Source organism: Metopolophium dirhodum, chromosome 1 (assembly GCF_019925205.1).
Source record: "Metopolophium dirhodum isolate CAU chromosome 1, ASM1992520v1, whole genome shotgun sequence".
Classification (NCBI taxonomy): domain Eukaryota; kingdom Metazoa; phylum Arthropoda; class Insecta; order Hemiptera; family Aphididae; genus Metopolophium; species Metopolophium dirhodum.
Window position 1 is genome coordinate 53,939,277 of NC_083560.1, and position 21,071 is coordinate 53,960,347.

Sequence of the window (21,071 nt, forward strand, 5' to 3'; positions counted from 1 at the left end):
ATAATAATAATAATAATTAATAAGTAATAAATAAGTAAATCGAATACCAAATAGCCGAATAGCACGGGATCATCTTATACATTTGTCACAAATTATGTTTCAGGCGTCAATTTTTTGTGAATACATTTTCTTAATAGTACCTATTTTTTTTTTAAATTTAAAAGGCTTTAGACTAGTTAAATGCAGCAGCATTAATAATGCTAAGGTTAAAAATTGTCCTATTATTTTTAATATTGATATAAACAAAACAAAGAGGTGGCAATAAAGCACTGCCCAAGGCATGGTCGCAAGCCCATGATATATAATTTACATATTAAACTATTTTAAAATTTCTTTATATTCTCTTGACACAATTTAAAAAAAAGTTTGTATTTAAAAAAATAATAATAGTAAAAACTGCCAAGTATTAATAAATAAATAGAATATAATATATAATATTAAGAGTTTAGATTTAAAGGGGAATAAGGATTAAGGAAGATGTTGGTTTTTGTGGGTATTTGAAGCAAGAAAAGTCCTTTAAAGTTTCATGTATACTCTGTAAATTTGAAATCGACAATTGGAAACAGATGGTACTTACATAAAAGTATTGCAAAATATCAATACCTAGTCTTCGAAAATAATAAGGAGATGTTCGTAAGACTACAATATTTCTTATATTATGAATTTAATACAGAAAAAAAGGGACAGAGGTTTATTAGATTAATATGCATAATCGTTAGTTTTTGTTTTCATATTCAAAAAACATGACTTATAATTTACGTTGAATAAAATATTTTCATTTCTATAGTTGTCACACCTTACTAAGAAAATATTGAGAAATCGGAAAGTATGTAGATTCTTTAACGTATACATATATTTTGCATTGTGTTGTATAAATATAGTCTTTTATTCGTTATTATGAGATACTTAAGTAAAACTTAAAAATATGTTCTTACTGATGACAACTATTTAAACCGTTTAAAAACGTTTTAACTACATACTTAGGTGATACTTACTTTACGTTTTAGATTTAGAGTGAAGCTATGGTATATAATATTATGTTGGTTGTATAATTATGTGTAGGTACCTATTTTTTTTATTATGATGGTTTCTTTTATTAATAGAACAGTGATTAAAAGTTCCATGTGATTCATAGGCACAACTATAGGGTTAAAATTCCGAGAGGGCTAACAAAACTATTTATTTAAAATAACCTTTAGGGAGCTTATATCTAAATCAATAAGGGATATTTTTTTTTTTGGGGGGGGGGCTAAATCTTAGTCAGGGGAGACTAAACCCCCTAGCATACCCCCTAGTTGTGCCAATGGCATGATTCAATATTTAATTTTGTAACATTTTAAAATCTTTTTAGATCACAATTTATAAAATGTATATCACTATAATTTGAATTATTGGAATGTTGGAATGTTTTGTTGACCACTATAATTAGAGAATCTCAGAAATCGTAAACCAGCATAATATGTATTATAACATAACAATGTTAAAAAAGCAGACATTTTTTTAAAAAAATTGTATAATTTATTTTTTGTTTTTTTTCTATTGAATTTGTAACTTAAGGCTTTATTACAAAAAAATGTATATATATGTTACAGTTAAAGTGTTGAATCAGTTAGTTTATGAAATAACTAGGTAATTTATAAAATAACTAAAGCTTGTAGGTAATGTATATAGTTTATACTTTAACTAGTTATTTTATGCATTCCCTGGCATCACTTAGTTAATGTGTCAAATTGTAAATAACGCCACCCCGCGCAACACGAATCAGACGGCGCGTCAACTGTACCGCGCTATACCACTCCACACGCCGCGCGACGCGCAACGCGCCGTGTGATCCCACCTTTACATTTCAACAATTTAATATAACACATTAAATCAGATAAGATTATCGGTGACCGCAATGTACGTTTATCGTGTTATTATAAGATAATCGTTTATCGTGTTATTATAAGATTTTTGTTGTTGGTATTTGGTACATGTATTATACAGGTTTAAAGTTTAGTAATAGTTTTACAGTCACACGTGTTCGCTGTTAGTTCGTTTGTCTCTACACTATTATTTTAAGTATTAACTATATTGTTCACAATGAATGAATTAGATTTAATGAAAGAAAAGTTTTATATTAGTGTTAAAAATCGTTTATTAAAACCAAATAGTGCAGTTTTAACAAAAGAAAAATATGCAAGTTTGATGATAGACGTGAGAAAAATGAAAATAAAAAAGGAATCTTCTCGTGACTATTGGTTAGAAAAACATTACGATATTGTAAAAATAAACGGCATTGAAAAATTAATACTACCCGTAAGTAATCAAAATGAAAATGTTAAATTATATGTTATGATTGAAGAAATATTTGATTATTTACATGAAATTCATATTTCTATTGGACACGGGGGCAGAGATCGCATGTTATATGAAATAAATAAACGTTATAAAAATATTACTCAATCTGATGTTAAGCAATACTTAGATTTGTGTATACCTTGCCAGCAAAAAAAAAAAAGTCAAAAAAAAGGTATTGTTGTAAAACCAATGGTGTTTGAAGATTTTAACAGCCGTTGCCAAATTGATTTAATTGATTTTCAATCTCAGTCTGACGCAGGGTATAAATTTGTTTTGGTTTATCAGGACCATCTGACCAAATTTTGTATTTTAAGACCTTTGAAATGTAAAAGAGCTGAACAGATTGCATACGTTCTTTTGGATATTTTTTGTTTATTTGGTGCTCCCTCAGTACTGCAATCGGATAACGGCCGAGAATTTTGTAATGAAATTGTAAATTCTTTAAAAGAGATGTGGCCCGAATTGACTATTGTCCATGGCAAACCACGACATAGCCAATCTCAGGGCAGCGTAGAGAGAGCAAACCAGGATATTGAAAATATGCTGACTACGTGGATGCAAAGCAATAATACCAACAAATGGAGTGAAGGCCTTCGGTTTGTACAATTTATGAAGAATAAAGCTTTACATTCCGGAATTAAACGTAGTCCATACGAAGCAATGTTTGGTAGTGTACCAAAAACTGGACTATCTTCAAGTCTTCTACCTAAAGTTATCTTGCGTAAAATGGAATCTGAAGAAGAAGCTGTAAGTCAACAAACTATTAACTCAGGGCTAGAGACAGAAACCCGATTGGATAATATCATCCATGTCTTTAAAGTTGTATTAATGTAATTGACTAATTAAGTATTTATTTATAGGATGACGTTACTGACGTAGATCGACCAACAGTTGGCACAGAAAAAGATATAGTTCATTTAAATATTGCTACGGTAGGAGGAAAAATTAATCATTAATTATTTTTATTATTTTTAAATTAATTATTTATTTATATTTTATAGGATGACGTTACTGACGTAGATCGACCAACAGTTGGCACAGAAAAAGATATAGTTCATTTAAATATTGCTACGGTAGGTCAATATTATATTATAGCTATTATATAGCTAAATTAGCTTTAATATTGTAATTACAAAAATAATTAAATGTTTTAAGGAGAGGAAAAAAGCTAAAGAAAATTTGGAAAAACAGGCAAAAAGAATGAAAGATTTATCAAATACTAAATTTGCGGTTGCTAATATTGGTTCTACAGTGCGTATCAAAATTCCCGATGTTGATAGAGGAAAGGGTGATCCTCGTTCAATTATTGCAGTTGTTTTAAAATTAACTGACGATGGGTTTTATCAACTGGGATGCAATGATGGTAAGAAAAATTTAAATAATACAAGTAATTTTTTATTTTTTATTTTAATTTTTTATTTATTTGTTACCTACCTTAAACATTATATAATTACAGGAGTGTTAAAACAACTATACTCTCGATCCCAGTTCACAGTATGTTCAGAAAATTTGTTAGCTGTAGAAGCTGTTCCAAATGAAAGTATTACATTAAGATCTGCGGCAACTGCGCAGTCACTGGGAACTGGTCAGGGTTTTTTTAAATGCACTTGTACCAAAAAATGTGACACAAAGCGATGTGTTTGTAGAAAAAAAGAGGTGTTGTGCAACTCTAAATGCCATAATAGCCTTACATGTACAAATAAATAAATAATATAACTATAATTAATTCATAATTCAGTAAAATAAAATATTATAATATATATTTTAAATTTTAATGTATTTTATACTTTAACGGATATCAAACTGAAATTGTACAGAATAACTAGATATTCTATGAAATAACTAGTTAAAGTACAATTTTCATGTATTATTTCATACTTTAACTAATATTCGTAGGTAATTCATGAACTACCTAGTTATTTCATAAAATAACGGAATTCAACACTTTAGCTGTAACATATATTTACTAAAATATTTTAAATCCAAGCAGTAGGTATAGTTACCAAACTTCACTCAGAATTGTTTTTTCTTATAAGTACTAAATTTTATCATTGAATTTAAAGTGTTTTTTTGCCTATTTTATACCTATTTTATACCTACAACAATAATAGGCTACTAGGAGCGAGTATATCCCACATAACATTTATTCTGTATTAATTTTGATATGACGTTTTTAATTTTTTAATTTGTCAAACGTATTATTGTTATTTTTAGTAATTGGGTAGTTCCAGATAATTAGGGTTGTTTAATGATATTACTGCATATTATTTATGTAGTTTAAACAGTAGATGATTGAAGTATAACAAAGTCTAAATAATTTATATAATTTATATTTTTATAAATTATGTTTAGCTAAATATTATTATTTATGGTAGGTATAACAGATGTTAAAACCATAGGTATGGTTACTGAATTCAAGAAAAACAAACTGATAGTCATGGTGATGATGTTAATCATTAATAACAGTTGTTATTCCACTGTACAACCCACACATACCTACAGCCATAACCTTTAGAATCCTAAATAAACATTGCTATAAAATAGCTGGAACATGGCTCAACCAACACATACAATCAAATAAAAAGTAGAATAAAAATAGATTTTACTTCGCATTTTATACAATTATTGTCAGACTGGATAGTAATAAATAAGCCGTTATGACCTTGCATATTTTTTTCATAATAAAAATTTACTAATACGAATTAGATAAATTGTATTTTTGATTTATTTTAAAACAATACTACTTTATTACGTTGTTTACAAAATTAAATGTACATGGATAATTTATTATAAAGCATTGTTATTTATTTTGGATAGTATACAAAATATGCAGTATTTCGTAAAAAGATATTTTCGTTTTGAAAATATCTTCAGGGAAATCATATAATTTGTACAGTAGAATGAGCATCTTAAATTATGAAATGAATCGTCATTGGTAATTTGAACTTTCATGATCAAAATTTATGTGGAAGGGATGAGAGTGTCAGATAACAAAAATGTGTGCCGATTCATTAATGAAATTGTTTATTTTTACTGCTTGAACTGATATTGAGAAAATGAGAACTTTTCGTAAATTATATGAGGCATAGATTATAATGCCATATCATTTATCAATATATCATTAGTGACATAATATACGTTTAATGTTTATGCGTTTTAGTTATAATTAATTTAGTTGTATAGGTATGTTTCTATAGTACAACATTCATGAATAATAAGTATTGAAAGATATTATCTACCTACCATAATCCTTTATAAACCTACCATAATAATACAATTATTTCAGGATGCAGTAATTCCTAGTTAATTTCAATTAAATAATTAATTCTTTACATGGTTGTACATATTATGACTAATAATCTGGATTATTGATTAAAGAGTATTAAAATAAAAAACAGTGAGTAATTTTTTAAACAATCTTCTGTTATTTAGTACATTAGTTAAAAAAAAACTTAATGTACTATGGTAATTACAAAATTATAAAGATATAATAGATGTGTATGATATAATAAATCTACCTACTATAGAGAACTATTTGCAGAATGTTTTCATATAAGTTTATGTTATAGTTTTATGTAAGACATAAAACGCAAGATAAAAACGTTAATTTGAGTACTTTTGATTTCTAGATATTTAATTTGCTAAATATTATATTTCTTATCCAATTTTATTTAGATATAATTTTATATTTATCTTTATAAGCATTTTAAACAATTAAGCATTGATATCTTAAAACATTATTTACCGAAAGTTATATTTTCTTTGTTTTGAATCAACGTAGGTAATAATGTTATAATAATGTAATATTAAAGTTTCAAAATAAACTTTGTGGATGAAAACCATTGTTGTTCCGTATTGTATTTTATCAAAGACAACTATGAACACAGTATAGTTGTGGTTTTATACTCAATGACAATCCATACGACCTATACAACTTAGAACAATATGCGATAGAGGGAAATGTAATTATCTTTTAATTTACTTATTTTTCTTTAATCTTTATAAGCTGTGAGAGTAATTTTCGTTCGGTAATTATTCTTGTTAGCTTTTCATTATTTTGACACGACAATACTGGCACTTTAATGCATTTATACAACATAGAAGTCAAGAGTATCATGAATACATTTTTAGATAAAATTTACTTTGAAAATTATACTTTTTCATCACTGAATGGAATAATTTCTGCAGATTTTATTATATTAATAAAAACAACAATTTGGTTATCATCGCAAAATGTTTAGATCCCATGATTTTTAATATTTGAAGTTGTCTTATAACAGACATAAACGTCTTAATTAACTTTAAGTTTAATGTAAATTTGGAATTTTAGCATAATATAATATTGATGGTCGATGGATGTCTTTATTAAAAATATTTTTTCAATAATAGTTTTAGTTGAATAACTAATGTAGCCTAATTCTCATAAATTAAGTATTTATATATTAAATATTTAAGTTTTAAAAACAATTGAGAATAATATTTATACATATAAATATATAATCAAAAGTTATAAAGAAGATTTAATTTTAAATTATTTTAATTCTTAAACGAAAAAATATTTATTTCCTTTAGATTTTTTTTAACATTCTATTACTATTAGTCTTATTATATTAAAAAAAACAATTAAAATGTATTGACCAATAGATTTATCTTAAAAAAAATAATCTTTTTTATGGTATTTACGTAAGACAAACAAACTCATCTGTGTGTAGGAAAAATGTAAAAAGAATGAATGAGTGGAAAGGAAGAGTAAAGGAAAAAATATATTAAAACACTATTAAATTTACTTACAGTCGTTTTTTCCAAACATCGAAGCAAATGATGATGCTGCAGTTCAAATATGTCTTCTTCTCTGTAATTTTCATCAAGCTCTAGTCCAGATTCTTGAGCCGCCATCCTGGCTTCAGCCGCTTTTTTTTTGCTCACAAATGCGGCACCCGAAGAGGCCTTTGCTATCCTTATCCTAGCTAGCCGTGCTTTCTGTGAAACATCAAATTAATGTGATTAGTATCATGAAACAAATACAGATAAATAATGTTTTTAAGAGTTTAGAACACACGTTTTTTTACATTCCTATACTACATTAGGTACTACCTTTGACTGGTTTATTTAATATAACTAAAATGAAAAAATTAATATATTTTATAAATTATAAGAACACTAAGTACTTATGACATTAACATTAATTTGTTCTAAGTTAGCATTTATTAGGTAATAATAATGTATACTATAGAAAAGACGGTAAATTAAATAAGGTACATACCTAGTTCACGTGTAATTAATCTTAACAGTATATTCATTATCGTATATACCTAAGTAATGCGTTTAGTGTATAATTATTTTATTCTATATTTTATACTGTAATATGACTGATAAAATTTCGTCTAACTATTTATTAATTATTAAAAATTAGCCGATAAATATCAAATAGTTATTAGTTTAGGGTACCTATACATTATACATCTGCGTGCCTGTCTTACGTATATTGTCCTCAGACGATATTTTTTCTAGATAAAACTAAATCATAAGTAAATAACGGTTTGAATGAAAAAAAAATCAAAACATTTCTATACAAAGAATAATTTTAAATTCTGAACGGGGGCGAAAAATAGCTATTGGTTTAAGGTTTTATGTTATTTTTTTATTTAGCAGTTTTGGGGTAAGTAAAAATGTGTTCAAAAATTGAATGCGTCATACCATCATATCATTCGATTGGAAGCATATTATATTTACACTGTGTAGACATTTCCATTATAACTTTTTTTAAATCACGCGAACAACCACAATATTTTATTATTATGAAACCATCATATTATTCGTAACAATAACGCTACTTTATATACAAATTTAATAAGGATCTATATACAATTATTTTTTTAGATTTAAATAAATAATAATTTGTAAATACATTTGTTTTCCTCGAAAATGTAATAATATGTAATATAATGAACACCAGAACTCAATCATTTCCTCGCTCACTCATTTTTTTAATAATCATTCAGCATTCTAAAATGCATAATATGACAACATAAATTTAATATAGTATATAATATATTATGATAACAAAATGTAGTAGATACTTGAACTATGTTTGTACTTTTTAAAATTTATTTTTGACTGTCATTATAACTAAGTAGAAAAAATCAGTACATAATATGTACTCATATTATTAAAATGTTTAATTTTAATTTGATTCTATATTTTTCTAGGTTTCTAGAGAATATTTCGATCTTTCTGAGGTGTATTATTAAAATCAAAGTCGTGTTTAGAATTTTGACGCCATACGTAAAGCTTATTGGATGTTGCCCTTATTATCTCCACCATCCCTTTACAAATTGAACCACCGAAGATTATTTAAATAAACAATTGTTGAACAAAAAGTTGGCAAGAACTTACAAACACTCAACATTTCATTCATACTTCTGAAATTTTCGAGTTCTTTGTCATAAACTCATAAAATAATGATCTAATTGAGAAATTTTCGAAATAAAAAGTTGATTTTTTATATTGTTTTCTATGACTAATTATCCAGAAGCTAAGTAGGCACACCATTTAGTTTAATTATTTTGTCATACATTTTAATATGATACTGTTAGTATAATAATAAAAAATTATATGTTTATATCAACTTAAGTCCAACACAATGAACTATATACAGATAACTACAGCTATAAACTATGAACCACAATAAAACTGGAAATATAAATTAAGAATAATATTAAAATAATTTAATTAATTAGGTATTCAGTTATATCAGCAACGGTGTCATAAGCGATTAACCTATTTCTGACAATTATTTTTAGGGTTTAAAAAATAGTAAGAAATAGTTTACAAGAAAGTATTATGTAAATGTTATTTAATAAAGTAATTAAAAAAAAATTGCTTTTTAACTAAAAAATATGTTAAGGTTAAAATACGGTTACAATATACGGTAGAATGAAAGGACACGGACCAGTTGCACCTAAAACGAAATATTTTGTATTTTAGGTCCATGGTACCAATTGCGCTTGCCTTTTAGTTATATCTACAGATGTGAAAGTATTTTTGTTCAATCTAATACCATACAAATCGGATTATAAAACAAAAATTATGTATATTAAGTAATTGAAAATTAAAAACTTATAAATTCATAAATTGCCGGTTACTGATTAAATGTTCTGCAGTAGCTACAGTTAGTGTCGAGTATTCGAGTGTACCTCGTCATTGTAGAGTACCTATACCTAAGTCACTATAATGTATATTGTCCTAAATTTGAATTCAATGATAAACCATTGCATATGAAACCTACTAACCTACTGTATATGAAATATTTATGAGTAATCCTTAAACATTTTATTAGTTTTTAACCACAAAATTATTTGTAAATTTTTATATTTTGACAAATTAAGTTGAAATTTGAATTTCAAATGCTTTTAAAAAAATCGTAAATATGTAACTTTAATATTTTTAAATTTCTATAATAATAACTCATTAGAAACCTTGTATTACATTTTCAAGCTTTTTGACCTCACAAAAAATGTATCAAAATGTATAAAAAAAACCAGACAAATTGAAAATGTCTATAAATCGATTAAAAAAATCAAATTGTTCTACGTATAGAATATGTCATTTTAAATATTTAGTGAAAATTTCAAATACCTATACGGTTATTCCATTTGAGCTACACAAAAAATTTGTATTCTTATTTTGATTTCGTCAAAAATTCTATTTTTTCTTTCTTAACGATTTTGATCGAAAACATTAATCACCCTTAATATTAATACAGTGTATTTTAAAAAAATGTTGCAAAAATCATTACATTTGAAAATGTCTTGTGTGCAGGTATATGTTTAAAATTATAAGTAGGTATGGATAATATTTTTAAACTACAAATTACAAAAAATTAACTTACATTGTTATTCTTTGTTTAAATATCTAATTTCGTACAAAATTGAACTTAAAATGTCTGTAAAATAAATCACGACTGTCTCAAATATTTAAATTGACTATAATAACATCTAATGGGAAAAACTTCGTATTAAATTGATTAACCTTTTTGACAAAGTAAAAAAATTATCAATATTTAAAAAAAAAATAAATTCAAAATGTCAAACTCATACCTATAAATATCTCAAAAAGAGTGCAATTATTTTGAAAATTATACCACATAGACAGTGTTGGGTAGTAACGTAACAAACATTACAAATTACTGTAACGCAATTACTTTTTCAGTAACACAGCAGTAATTTCATTACATTTTACTTAAAGTAACGCAATTGTAACAAAATTACCTTTGAAAAGTAATTTTTATGAAGTAACGCATTAACGCGTTATTTTCCACGTTATTAAAATTATAGTATTGAATGTATTACAGGTATAGGATATCCCAAAATAATTAAAAATCAATTATATTTATTTTTGATTCCGATAATAGTTAACAATATTATTAAACATTCCAGGAATAAATGTTATCACTTTATTAGCAGAAAGAAAAGAGTTCGGTCTAAAAATAAAAATTTAATAAAAATTAATTATGATTTATGACTTATGACTATTATACCCATATAGGTGAGATGATTGTACATTTGTACATAATACTAATATAGGTCTATGATTTTAAAATATATACATAATAATTGAATAATATGAATTGAATATTATGGATAAAAAAAAAAGATAAAAAAGTAACGTTATTTGTAACGTACTACTTTATTAATGAAAAAGTAATATAACGTGATAAAAATAATTTTAGGTTATGCAAATGTAATTTAAATAAAAATATTTGAAGTAATGAGTAACGTAATTTCATTACTTTTTAAAAGTAATTTACCCAACACTGCACATAGAATATGCCAATCTAACCATTTGGTGAAAATGTCAAGTACCTATGTATAGTGTTATTATTTTTGGCTATCATAAAATAAGAAAATCAATTTTATCAAAAACTATTTCTTATTTTAGATTTTGAGCAAAGCGATGAGAATGTATTGATTTTACACAAATTTTTTATTTTTTTTGTGCGTTTACACGATAAGTATTCCAAATAATGATTTGATTTTTAACTTCAGTATCTTTTCCGATGGGAAAGTGAATCTAGTTGGTGTATTCGGGAGGTCAATATTTAAAATTGCCAGTAGTTTCCAAAAGCGCCTGGAAAAATAAATAAAAACTAAGGAAAAATGGGAATTCTTACGCAAAATCTGGTTTTGACAAAATTGATTTTGGTTTTTGGTGCCAGTGTAAGCATTTAAAGTTCAAATTTTGCAAAATATATTAAATTAAACATTACAAACTATTGTGTAGTTAGAAATTTATAAAATGTTAAATTTCCATTCTTAAGGATTGAAAATTCAAAACAAGGTTCTACGTAAGTAATTCATTTTGTAATAAAATAAAACATAACAACACAGTTTTTTGTATACTTATTTGTTCAAATTTGGACGAAATTACACATTAAAATTCAAAGCCAAGAATAACGATTTTAGTTATTTTGTTGTAAATTAAAAATAATTCGTGGGTACTACGATCTTAGGAATATTATATTTAGGTTGATATTTAGACCGTCTTCACTCAGAATCGTTTTTCGTATATCTACAATGATTTTATATCATTGAATATAAATTTGACACATCCATTAGAGTGACTCTCTAGATACCTAATGTACGACAGACCGTTACCCTTACCCATTACTCGTTTTATTGTTTTGTTTTTGCCAATTATTAAAAAAGTACTGTACATTTTTCACTTTTGACCCCCTAAAGTATAAGTACTAACTAGATTCACTTTCTCACTAGAAAATATATTGAAGTTGAAAATTCAAGCATTTTGATGACTGCTCCAAAATACAAGGAGACCCAAAAAGAAAAAAAACACATCTTTTAAAATCAATATATTTTGTAACTAGCTGAGTAACTATCTAAAAAATATTATTTTCTTGTATTTAAAATGTTAATAGATGATTTTCAGACTATATCCTTTAACAATATCTGGACATGTATGTATTGGGTGATCGATACAAATAAGTAGATATAAATATTAATTTTTACATATAATTGCGATATTATAGTCGTTCATGTGCCAATATTGACGAATTACGACGGACGATAGTTGTTGTAGATAGTAAACAGTGCATTTTGATGTCGCCGTCCCTAAACCGTTACTTAAAGGTATATGGTAACCCCCTATGGCGTGCACGGGGGGTAATACCTCCCCCCATCACAATTGTTTTTTTTTTGCCGACTTACAAAAAACAACTTATTAGTTATTATAGATGTTTTAGAGTCATTACATTTTATTAATTATTAATTTTATTCGTTGGATCAAAAAGGTTAAAAATGGAATACAAAGCTCCTAATATATTGTTATAATGGCAGTTGAAAAATATTAAGAATACAGTCTTAATTTTTTTCTATAAATATTTACTTCAAATTTTGACAAAATACGCAATAATCACAAAAATGTGTAAATTATTTTGAGTTAGAAATTCATAATTTTTTTCTTAAAATCTAACATTTGAACATTTAATACAAGATAACTCATAAGTTTGTCAACCTTTATCAAAAAAAAAATATATATTTATTGGAAAAACTAATTACATTATTATGAGCGTTTGAATTTCAAATTTTTACAACATGGATAATCACTCGATTTCTCATGTATCGATTTTCTTATGTTGTTGTAATTTAAATGAATAACTGTAGACACTTAAAATGTACACCATGTTTATTTTATCAATTTACTTGGTAAAATTTTCAAAATATTTTGGCTCATTTTGAAATGCAGTTTACGGACATTTTCAATTTTCAATTTTTTTTATGATAATAAACAAATAGGTAATATTAATTCAACTTAACCGACCACCGTATTACTAATAACAATATAAATATCATTTAAAATATCCTAGACTAACAAACCATCTCCGCTCAGAATCGTTTTTAGTATACAATGATATTATATTATTATATCATTGAATTCAAATTTACTACCGTGCATTACAGTCATCAACTTTTAACCTACTGTACAGCAGAGTGACTTCAACTTACTCGTTTTTTTTTTTTAAATGCAATACTTTTTTTCTGTTTAATGGTTTTATTTTAATTAAGCAACTTGTTACCTATTAGCATGTTATAATTTAAATTAATTAAAATTATAGAACAATTCACAAATGTACACAATTATAAGCTAGAAACGATTTTATATGACTTGAAACATAAAGCCCTTTATTTGGGTTTTTTGGTATTACCACGACAATTAATTTAATTGTATTATTACATATAATATCCCCCCTCCCCCCCATTACACATTTCTGGGCACGCCCCTGCCCTTATTCCCTCTAAATACGTCCCTGATTAGATTTTAGTAAATATTGAAAGAACCTATACCACTATATAATACATTAATACATTAATACCTGTGAACCACTTATAATAATTTGAGCTGATTACATACAAATACATCAGTTTTACTTTGTATCATTAACTGCATAGTTATATTTTTATGTTTAAGAAAACCATTTCAATTTTAAAGAATTTAAAATTATATGTAACTTATAAGCCATTAAAACTTTAAACCAGAGCTTGCATTTGAAAAAAATTCCGTTTTATGTTATTTACAATTGAAATAACGTTACGCAATATTTTCGTTTATCGTTATTTAGAATTAAAACGTTATCCAAGTTTTGAGTTAATCGTTATTTAGAATAGTGTTAATACCTATTACATGTTTAAATAATAACTAATGCGGCCAGGCAATTGCCCGGACACGGAATATAATATAATAAATTCTAATGTCTGTATGTACAAAATAAATATTTCTACGAAACCATTATAACTTTTAAATAAATTGATTTTAAATAATTTCATTTTGCGTTATTTTTCGTTCAATGAAATTCTATAAATTATGTTTTTTTAATGATACATAATATAATATTTTGTTAACCGTTACCTATGTTTTGTTTTGCGGTATTGAATTATTTTTAATTGTTGCTTTCCGTTATACCTAATTATGTCTACAAATTTCAATCGTTTTTTTGTCAAATATAACGTTTGCAAGCTCTGCTCAAAACAAAAATTTTAGGTAACATCCACTTAAAAGTTTTATTTCATTTGGATGCACCCCTAAATAAATATTCCATAAACTTTTAAAAAGGTTTATTAATACAATTTTGTATTTCATCATGAATTATTCATAAAATTATAACTTATAACAGTCAATGAATAATAATGATTATATTTAATATTTATTTAGAATTTAATTTATAAAAGAAAAACAGAACTTACTCTTTGAGCTTTTCTTTTATCTGCTCGCTGATTTTGATGGTAAATGCGACTGAAATTAGACACAATTACTGGTACAGGTAGTGCGATAACAAGCACTCCGCTTAGTGAACACACTCCACCGACAATTTTTCCAGCTATTGTTTCTGGTACCATGTCACCATACCTGTTCAAATAAATGTAAAATTTTTAGTATTTAGAATTTATAAATTGTTTAATTTAAATGCATTTTTAATAATTATATTTCCTCATAAATTATTTAATATTTCAACTACAAAACCTGTAAATATAAATAATAACTGTGTAAATATATCTAATTTCCTTTGAAAAATATAAACTCAATAGACTTAATAGTATAGGTAGTATGTCATAGTCATAATTAAAAATTACTTAATAATTAAGTATATTGAAATAATGGACTTGGTGCTAATAGTGATACATTATGAAGTAGTCACACTTAAAATTAATTATAATTTCAACACCCTAATTACATTATAAGCATAGCAATAATATAATTATGTACCTAATAGTATTATAGGATAAAATATTCTGATACAAGTTCATGAAAAAATAAGTTATTAGTAAAATTTAATATATTGTTCAACGTTTAAAACATTTTATAATTATGTATTTTTAAGTTTAAAACTAAGTATCTTAAATATTTTTTATATATTTTTCAACTAAAAAAATAAATAATTTTATCGTCAAATTAATTTTAATCACATAACTAATAGTAGAATATATATTAATGAAAAAACATGAAAAGTTTTTATAAAATAATAGGTTTTTATTTTTCAATAAACCTATTTGTATTAAATCTTAATGTACAATATTATGTTCGTAGTCCATCTATTATGTTAGATACAGTTTGTATATATTTTATATAACGTTGAATTAAATAAGTAGGGATTTATATATATTTTTAAAATGATTTCAATATTACAGATCATATATATGAACGGTTTTTGTAAATGATTTGAATGTTTAAAATTCTTCAGTACCCTTTATTTTAATTAACTATTGATTTAAAGACGATCAAATTTATTTAACAAATAAAGTAAGAAAGAAAGTTGATGGATTATTTCGAGTCTTTAAAAGAATCTGTAGAAGTGAGTCTTTTGTGTGAATGTGTTTCAAAGTTTTATTAGATTATCGATTTGATAATAGTTTATTCTTTTTAAATAAAGTTTATAAAATTCGATCTTCTCAGAACTTTGTGCACCGTATACTGTACATTATCTATAGTAGCTTGTACACATTTATATATTTATTCATTAAAAGGATTCTTTTATATTGCGAAATTATTTTGTATTATATCTCAGGTGAAAATTACGTTAATATACTACCGTAAAATCACTAAAATGGGGTTACTTTGATAATTTTTTTTTTTATGACCATTTTATTTTTATTTTTATGGATTACTTCTGTGGTATTAACGATAAAACTCTCAAAATTAAATCTTAGTTGCAGCTAGTTATGCTAATTTTTTTAACGTCTTAAATTTTAAATTTCTGATATTATCTTCAGAAATATCAATTTTTTGAATATGCTATCAAAGTTACACAACGTCGTGGGCAACTTTGATACCTATACTTCTTAATGTGTTTTTATGAAAAAAAAATTAATTAATCATGGTACTCATGTGAATTAAAATATAAGTGTATCAAAGTAGTCCCACGAGATCAAAGTAACCCCATTCCATGGTAAGGAATTGAATACCTATTTATAAAACCTAGAAACGACATTCTAAATTAAAGAATGTATTGAATTATTACTTAGTTTTTATTAAATCATAATATAATATAAAATAAACATTTTTTTTTTTTTTGTTATAGATATACGTCATTCATCTTTTTATTATCTTCATTATAATTTATAAGTAAATGCATTTTGTGTCACATTCTTTCCTAAAGTCATGTGTCTTTTATTTAATATTTATTCTCATAATTATTTCACAAAATACTCTTTTTGGTACACCATTTGATTTGTAAATAATTTCCAATGACGTAGTCATTTTTTGGAGTATTGTATCACTTATTATATCATTACAAGTGTGCAATTAACAGTAAAGTTAATTGGAGTATCAATTATTTCTCAGCTTAGTATAGATTAGCAAGATTTATACACGTATATTATATGATGTGTTGGTTGTGGTATACATTTCAAATACATACCCACTCTCGTTTACTCTTTAGCGAACTGTTTACCTTGTTCGGTTAAAATCTGTCACTGATACATTAATAATTCAGTACCAGATACCAGCTAATGGATAGACAACATTGTATGATTACGACTGCGTAACAGATACTAACAGTTAAAACCATGTAAACATTAATTAAACAACATTTTGAACATCAACGAATCAACGATGTCATATAAATTAAATGTGAACTGTTTATTTTATATTAATACGTTGGAGTTAATCATTTTTGTTTTATTATGATAGACGGATATATAATTATAATAATTTAGTGATAAATAATATATACAAAGTAGGTACACAATTAATTCAGCAGTATCAGTATATTATATAATATGTATAATGTATATATTTGTTTTAAAAACAACACTGGCCTTTGCGTTGATACTATTGAACAATTGTCATATTTCACTAACTTTGGTACCTACAATCGTTTGGTATAATAAAAGTTATGATTACCTAGGTACTCAATTGTTGCATTAAACAAATAAAATATTGAACACTAATTGAAATAAGTTAAATAATAGCCTAACCTAACCTAACCTATCCAGTATCCTTACAAATAGTGTAGTGATAATAGATGATAATAATTTATAAGTTCCTACCTATACGACTATAATCGTCTATATTTCTATAAGGCATATACGTGGTTTGAATAAGTAATATAACACAAATACGATTTAATTTGTACTGAAATTGAGAATGCTCGTCTAAACTCTATAAAGTCTACCAAAACGTAAAAAAAAAATTCATAATTTCGAAATATTAAGGTAATTGTTAATGTATTTTATAAAAACATTTGGATAAAATTGTATTTTAATTAATATATTATTAATATTTTAGAGTACCATTAATTTATAACAGAAAAACGGCCATAAGAGCTATTTTATGAATCTCTGTGATCACTTATTCTATTCAGAAAACTGTTGTACACAGTCATAAAATAAATATATTACTGTTACCTTAATACAATGACTTTATCTTTCCATTATAAAAATATAACTATAATAATATAATATAGAGGTTGCTTGTTGTCTGATTTACAGGCTCAAATTTATGGAACGTTTATATTTCAGTAAATATGGAATTATAGTTACAGGCTCAAATTAGGAATTAGCCACCCAGCGGCCAAAAAAGCCCAATTATAAAAAATAAAAATGTGTTAGTTTTAATAACAACTTTTATAATAACAATTATATTTTAAGAAAATTACAATTTGAAAAATGTAATTTTCTTCCTGGTTGTGCCTCAGAAAATTCTTTAATTATATTACCATAATTGATGGTGGAGATTAGAACTTTTTCGATATTTAATACGGCTAACTGATAAAAAACATAATATTTAAAGTAGAGAATAACCAAATTAAGTGATAAGTGGATCACAGTAATGACAATTAAAAATAATATTAGCTGCCTCCTCAAAACCAGCCACCCAGGACAGCCTCCTGTTGCCACCCCTAAATACAGTCATAGTTACAGGCTATATTATAATTCTGCCTACAGTCTACCTATAATAATGAAATAATATTCAATCCACCAGGCTAGAAAAGTTAGCACCTATAGGTATATATTGATATTTACATAAGTACCTACTGTTTAAAGAAAATTAATCAATACAAAAAAATTTGTAATTTTAAAAATTAAATTTCTCGGTAAGGCTCGATATTTATTTTTTAGAAATTAGTTTTAATAAAAAAATTGGTTTTGCAATGAATTTTTTCTCTGTGAAAACAATATTTAAAGTTTGAAATTGATAATTTATTAAAATTATTATTGGAACCTGATTAAAATGTTGAAAATAATTAAAAAATGAATTACAAAATAAATATGTATTATTAAATAATAAATAATATTATCATTTATCAGATAGGCAATCTGCTGTTTTAAATATATAAAACATTCATTGGTAGATGCATTTTTTATAAAAATATTTTAATTTTAAAAAATGTTGAAAACTTAGTAATTATTCGAATTATAATTAAAAATAGTATATTGTTTGAACACGATTAAAATCCTTTTTAAATTGAATTTATAGGTTTATTAATTGATAAAATATATCCACGTGCTTAAATAAATTGGGTACTTGATTACGTGCGAAGAAAACATTGACGTAGGTACGTTTTTATCTGTTCTTAGATTTAGAGCATATAGAGAAGTGACTTACAGTGATTTTTTTACTAGTTTTATAAGAAAACACTTTTTGCGCCAATAAGAAATATCAAAAAATATTTTGATTGATTAGTAAATACGGAAATAACTGTACTGAGAAAAACGAAAAACAGCGGAATTACAGTAAATCTAATGGTGGTTTTCTGTCATTTCAGTCTAACACGCGCAACATAGGAATTTCGACGTGTTCTATTTCCAATGACGGTACCGATTGATCTAGTAAAGACATAAGAATTCTACAGAAAGATTTGAATTAGTCAAGTCTACTTGTGATCAACTTTTCTACATTTTTGATTTTAAATCCTTAAATAGTTATATTTAAAAAGTAGAAGAAAAAAAAATTGTATTATTTCAATTTTTGAAGAAGTTAAAATTAAAAAATCAAAAATCCATACTGTCAAAATCTTTTTGGAATACGTATTATTGTAGTTGAGGATCTTGAACTGGTTTTTAGGAATAAATAATATTTAGTTAAATTAAGCAATTATTTTCTGAGCAATCTAATATTAATGTAGTACCTATGGGCTATAACCTATCTACCCGAGTACTTTTTAATAACTAGTTCACTGAGACCAAGTAGGTATACAGTCAATAAAAAATGTATCTAGTTTAATAGTCAATTAGTATAGTATGAACAAACTAATTATGGTATGTTAGAAGTTAGTGAGTTACTGACGTACCAAACTTCAAATAATCTAATTAGTTAGTATACAGTTCTGTCAATTTATCTGAAATATATTCAATGAAGGAAAAATAATAATTAACAACTTAATTAATTATCGTTAATTATTTTAAAACTCAAGTTTTCCATGAGTACAAGGAAAATAAATAACTTATTATCATTTATCCTTTAAGCTGTATAAACTCACCTACTACAATTTTAGTAAAATTATTAAAATTAATATCAGTATATAGATTTATTGTATTCCTATTTTTATTAGGAAACAAATTTAAATTCAATAAATATAGATTCTAAAATTAAATTTTGTCAAATCATACATAAATTAAATTTGATCGGAAGTGTTCAGAATAGTCTTATGCATGGGGTTATAATAACACCAAATATAATTGTATATACAAATAAATTAAATGTAGGTACACGTAGGTATCATAAATATGGAAGGTCACAATTTGGGCGTGTTTCATTACAGGGATATACCGATTATCTATATTAGACACGAATAAAATAAAGGGTGTCGACCATTATGTGTCGACCAACTATATGTCTTCACTCTTAAAATTTTTTTTAAAGATGTGTGGAAAATTGTAATCCGTTTAATTCACTACTAAATAGATAAATAATTATGATGAAAAAACTTATTTATTTTTTAATTTTAATTAAAAGCTTATGAAACGCGCTATTGGAAACGACAGTTCGCTTACGACAAAAAAAAAAATATGTAGAATGGAGAGCAAAGTTTGTTATTCACTTCTCCCTTTCCATCCCATATACTTGATTGACGTTTCAATGAATACAACAACAAAAACATCTAAATAAGAATTTAATTTTTCTGATTTATTAAAAAAAAAAGTTGTTGCTATTATTATCTTGCAAAGTAAAGAGATTATGGCTTTAAATAATACAATTTTAATCATTGATGAATTATAACTTATATAAATATGTATAGGTATTATACGAAATATAACAATATTATAATGATTTAATGTCATATACAAATTAAAAGATAAATTTTTGTTTTTATAAAAATAATCTTAATTTTTGATAGGTAGGTAAAGTTAACTAAGAACGAAAACGTATATTATATAGTATATAATATATATGTATAATGTATACATATTTTTAGTTGGCTTAAACTGCTATTATATATGTTTAGTGATTTTAAATTATAATTAATAATACCTATGAATAAATATAATGTGATACTTATTATTTATGTGTTAAACTGAGTGTTGTGGCACTGGACTGCCTCCCTCTTCTTACTATGTCATTGTATAAATTATTCTCCATTTTATAATATTTGCTTATTGTACGCATACTACAGATTTTAAATTTTCTATTTTAATAAAAAAAAAGTGTTAAACTATGTATTACTTAGCTTATATAAAAACTATACAAATATTATTCATTATGTCATTCTCTTGTGTATT

At 25.2% G+C, this 21,071-nt stretch overlaps 2 protein-coding genes across 8 annotated transcripts in view; one reads left to right on the forward strand and one right to left on the reverse strand.

The window, feature by feature from the left end:
* LOC132934161 (potassium voltage-gated channel protein Shal) overlaps nt 1–21,071 on the reverse strand; it is a 78,742-nt gene that overhangs the window by 15,600 nt on the left and 42,071 nt on the right. For all 5 annotated transcript variants that reach the window (XR_009662986.1, XR_009662987.1, XM_061000435.1 and 2 more), the window contains exons 2-3: nt 14,598–14,760; nt 7,132–7,320 (exon numbers count right to left, since the gene is read on the reverse strand). Coding sequence is in view for 3 of the 5 variants with exons in the window: in XM_061000435.1 (XP_060856418.1) it covers nt 7,132–7,320; nt 14,598–14,760 (352 nt within the window). In the remaining 2 variants the exon portion in view is untranslated. The remainder of the gene's footprint in view (nt 1–7,131; nt 7,321–14,597; nt 14,761–21,071) is intronic.
* On the forward strand, nt 550–4,109 carry LOC132936822 (KRAB-A domain-containing protein 2-like). 3 transcript variants are annotated; one of them, XM_061003602.1, is made up of 5 exons: nt 550–3,143; nt 3,200–3,272; nt 3,342–3,413; nt 3,496–3,703; nt 3,797–4,109. In XM_061003602.1, the coding sequence occupies exons 1-5, from the start codon at nt 2,083–2,085 to the stop codon at nt 4,045–4,047; spliced, it is 1,665 nt and encodes a 554-aa protein (XP_060859585.1). In that variant the 5' UTR covers nt 550–2,082; the 3' UTR covers nt 4,048–4,109. The 3 variants fall into 3 exon arrangements, with proteins under 3 accessions (XP_060859585.1, XP_060859583.1, XP_060859584.1); XM_061003600.1 differs by having other exon boundaries at nt 568–3,143; nt 3,496–4,109; XM_061003601.1 differs by having other exon boundaries at nt 568–3,087; nt 3,201–3,272; nt 3,496–4,109.

Coding starts and splice junctions, on each gene's coding strand:
- LOC132936822 (XM_061003600.1), top strand. CDS start 2,083: ATGAATGAATTAGATTTAATGAAAGAAAAGTTTTATATTAGTGTTAAA. Junction 3,144..3,199: donor GAAACCCGATTGGATAATAT/CATCCATGTCTT, acceptor TATTTATTTATA/GGATGACGTTACTGACGTAG. Junction 3,414..3,495: donor TTCATTTAAATATTGCTACG/GTAGGTCAATAT, acceptor AAATGTTTTAAG/GAGAGGAAAAAAGCTAAAGA.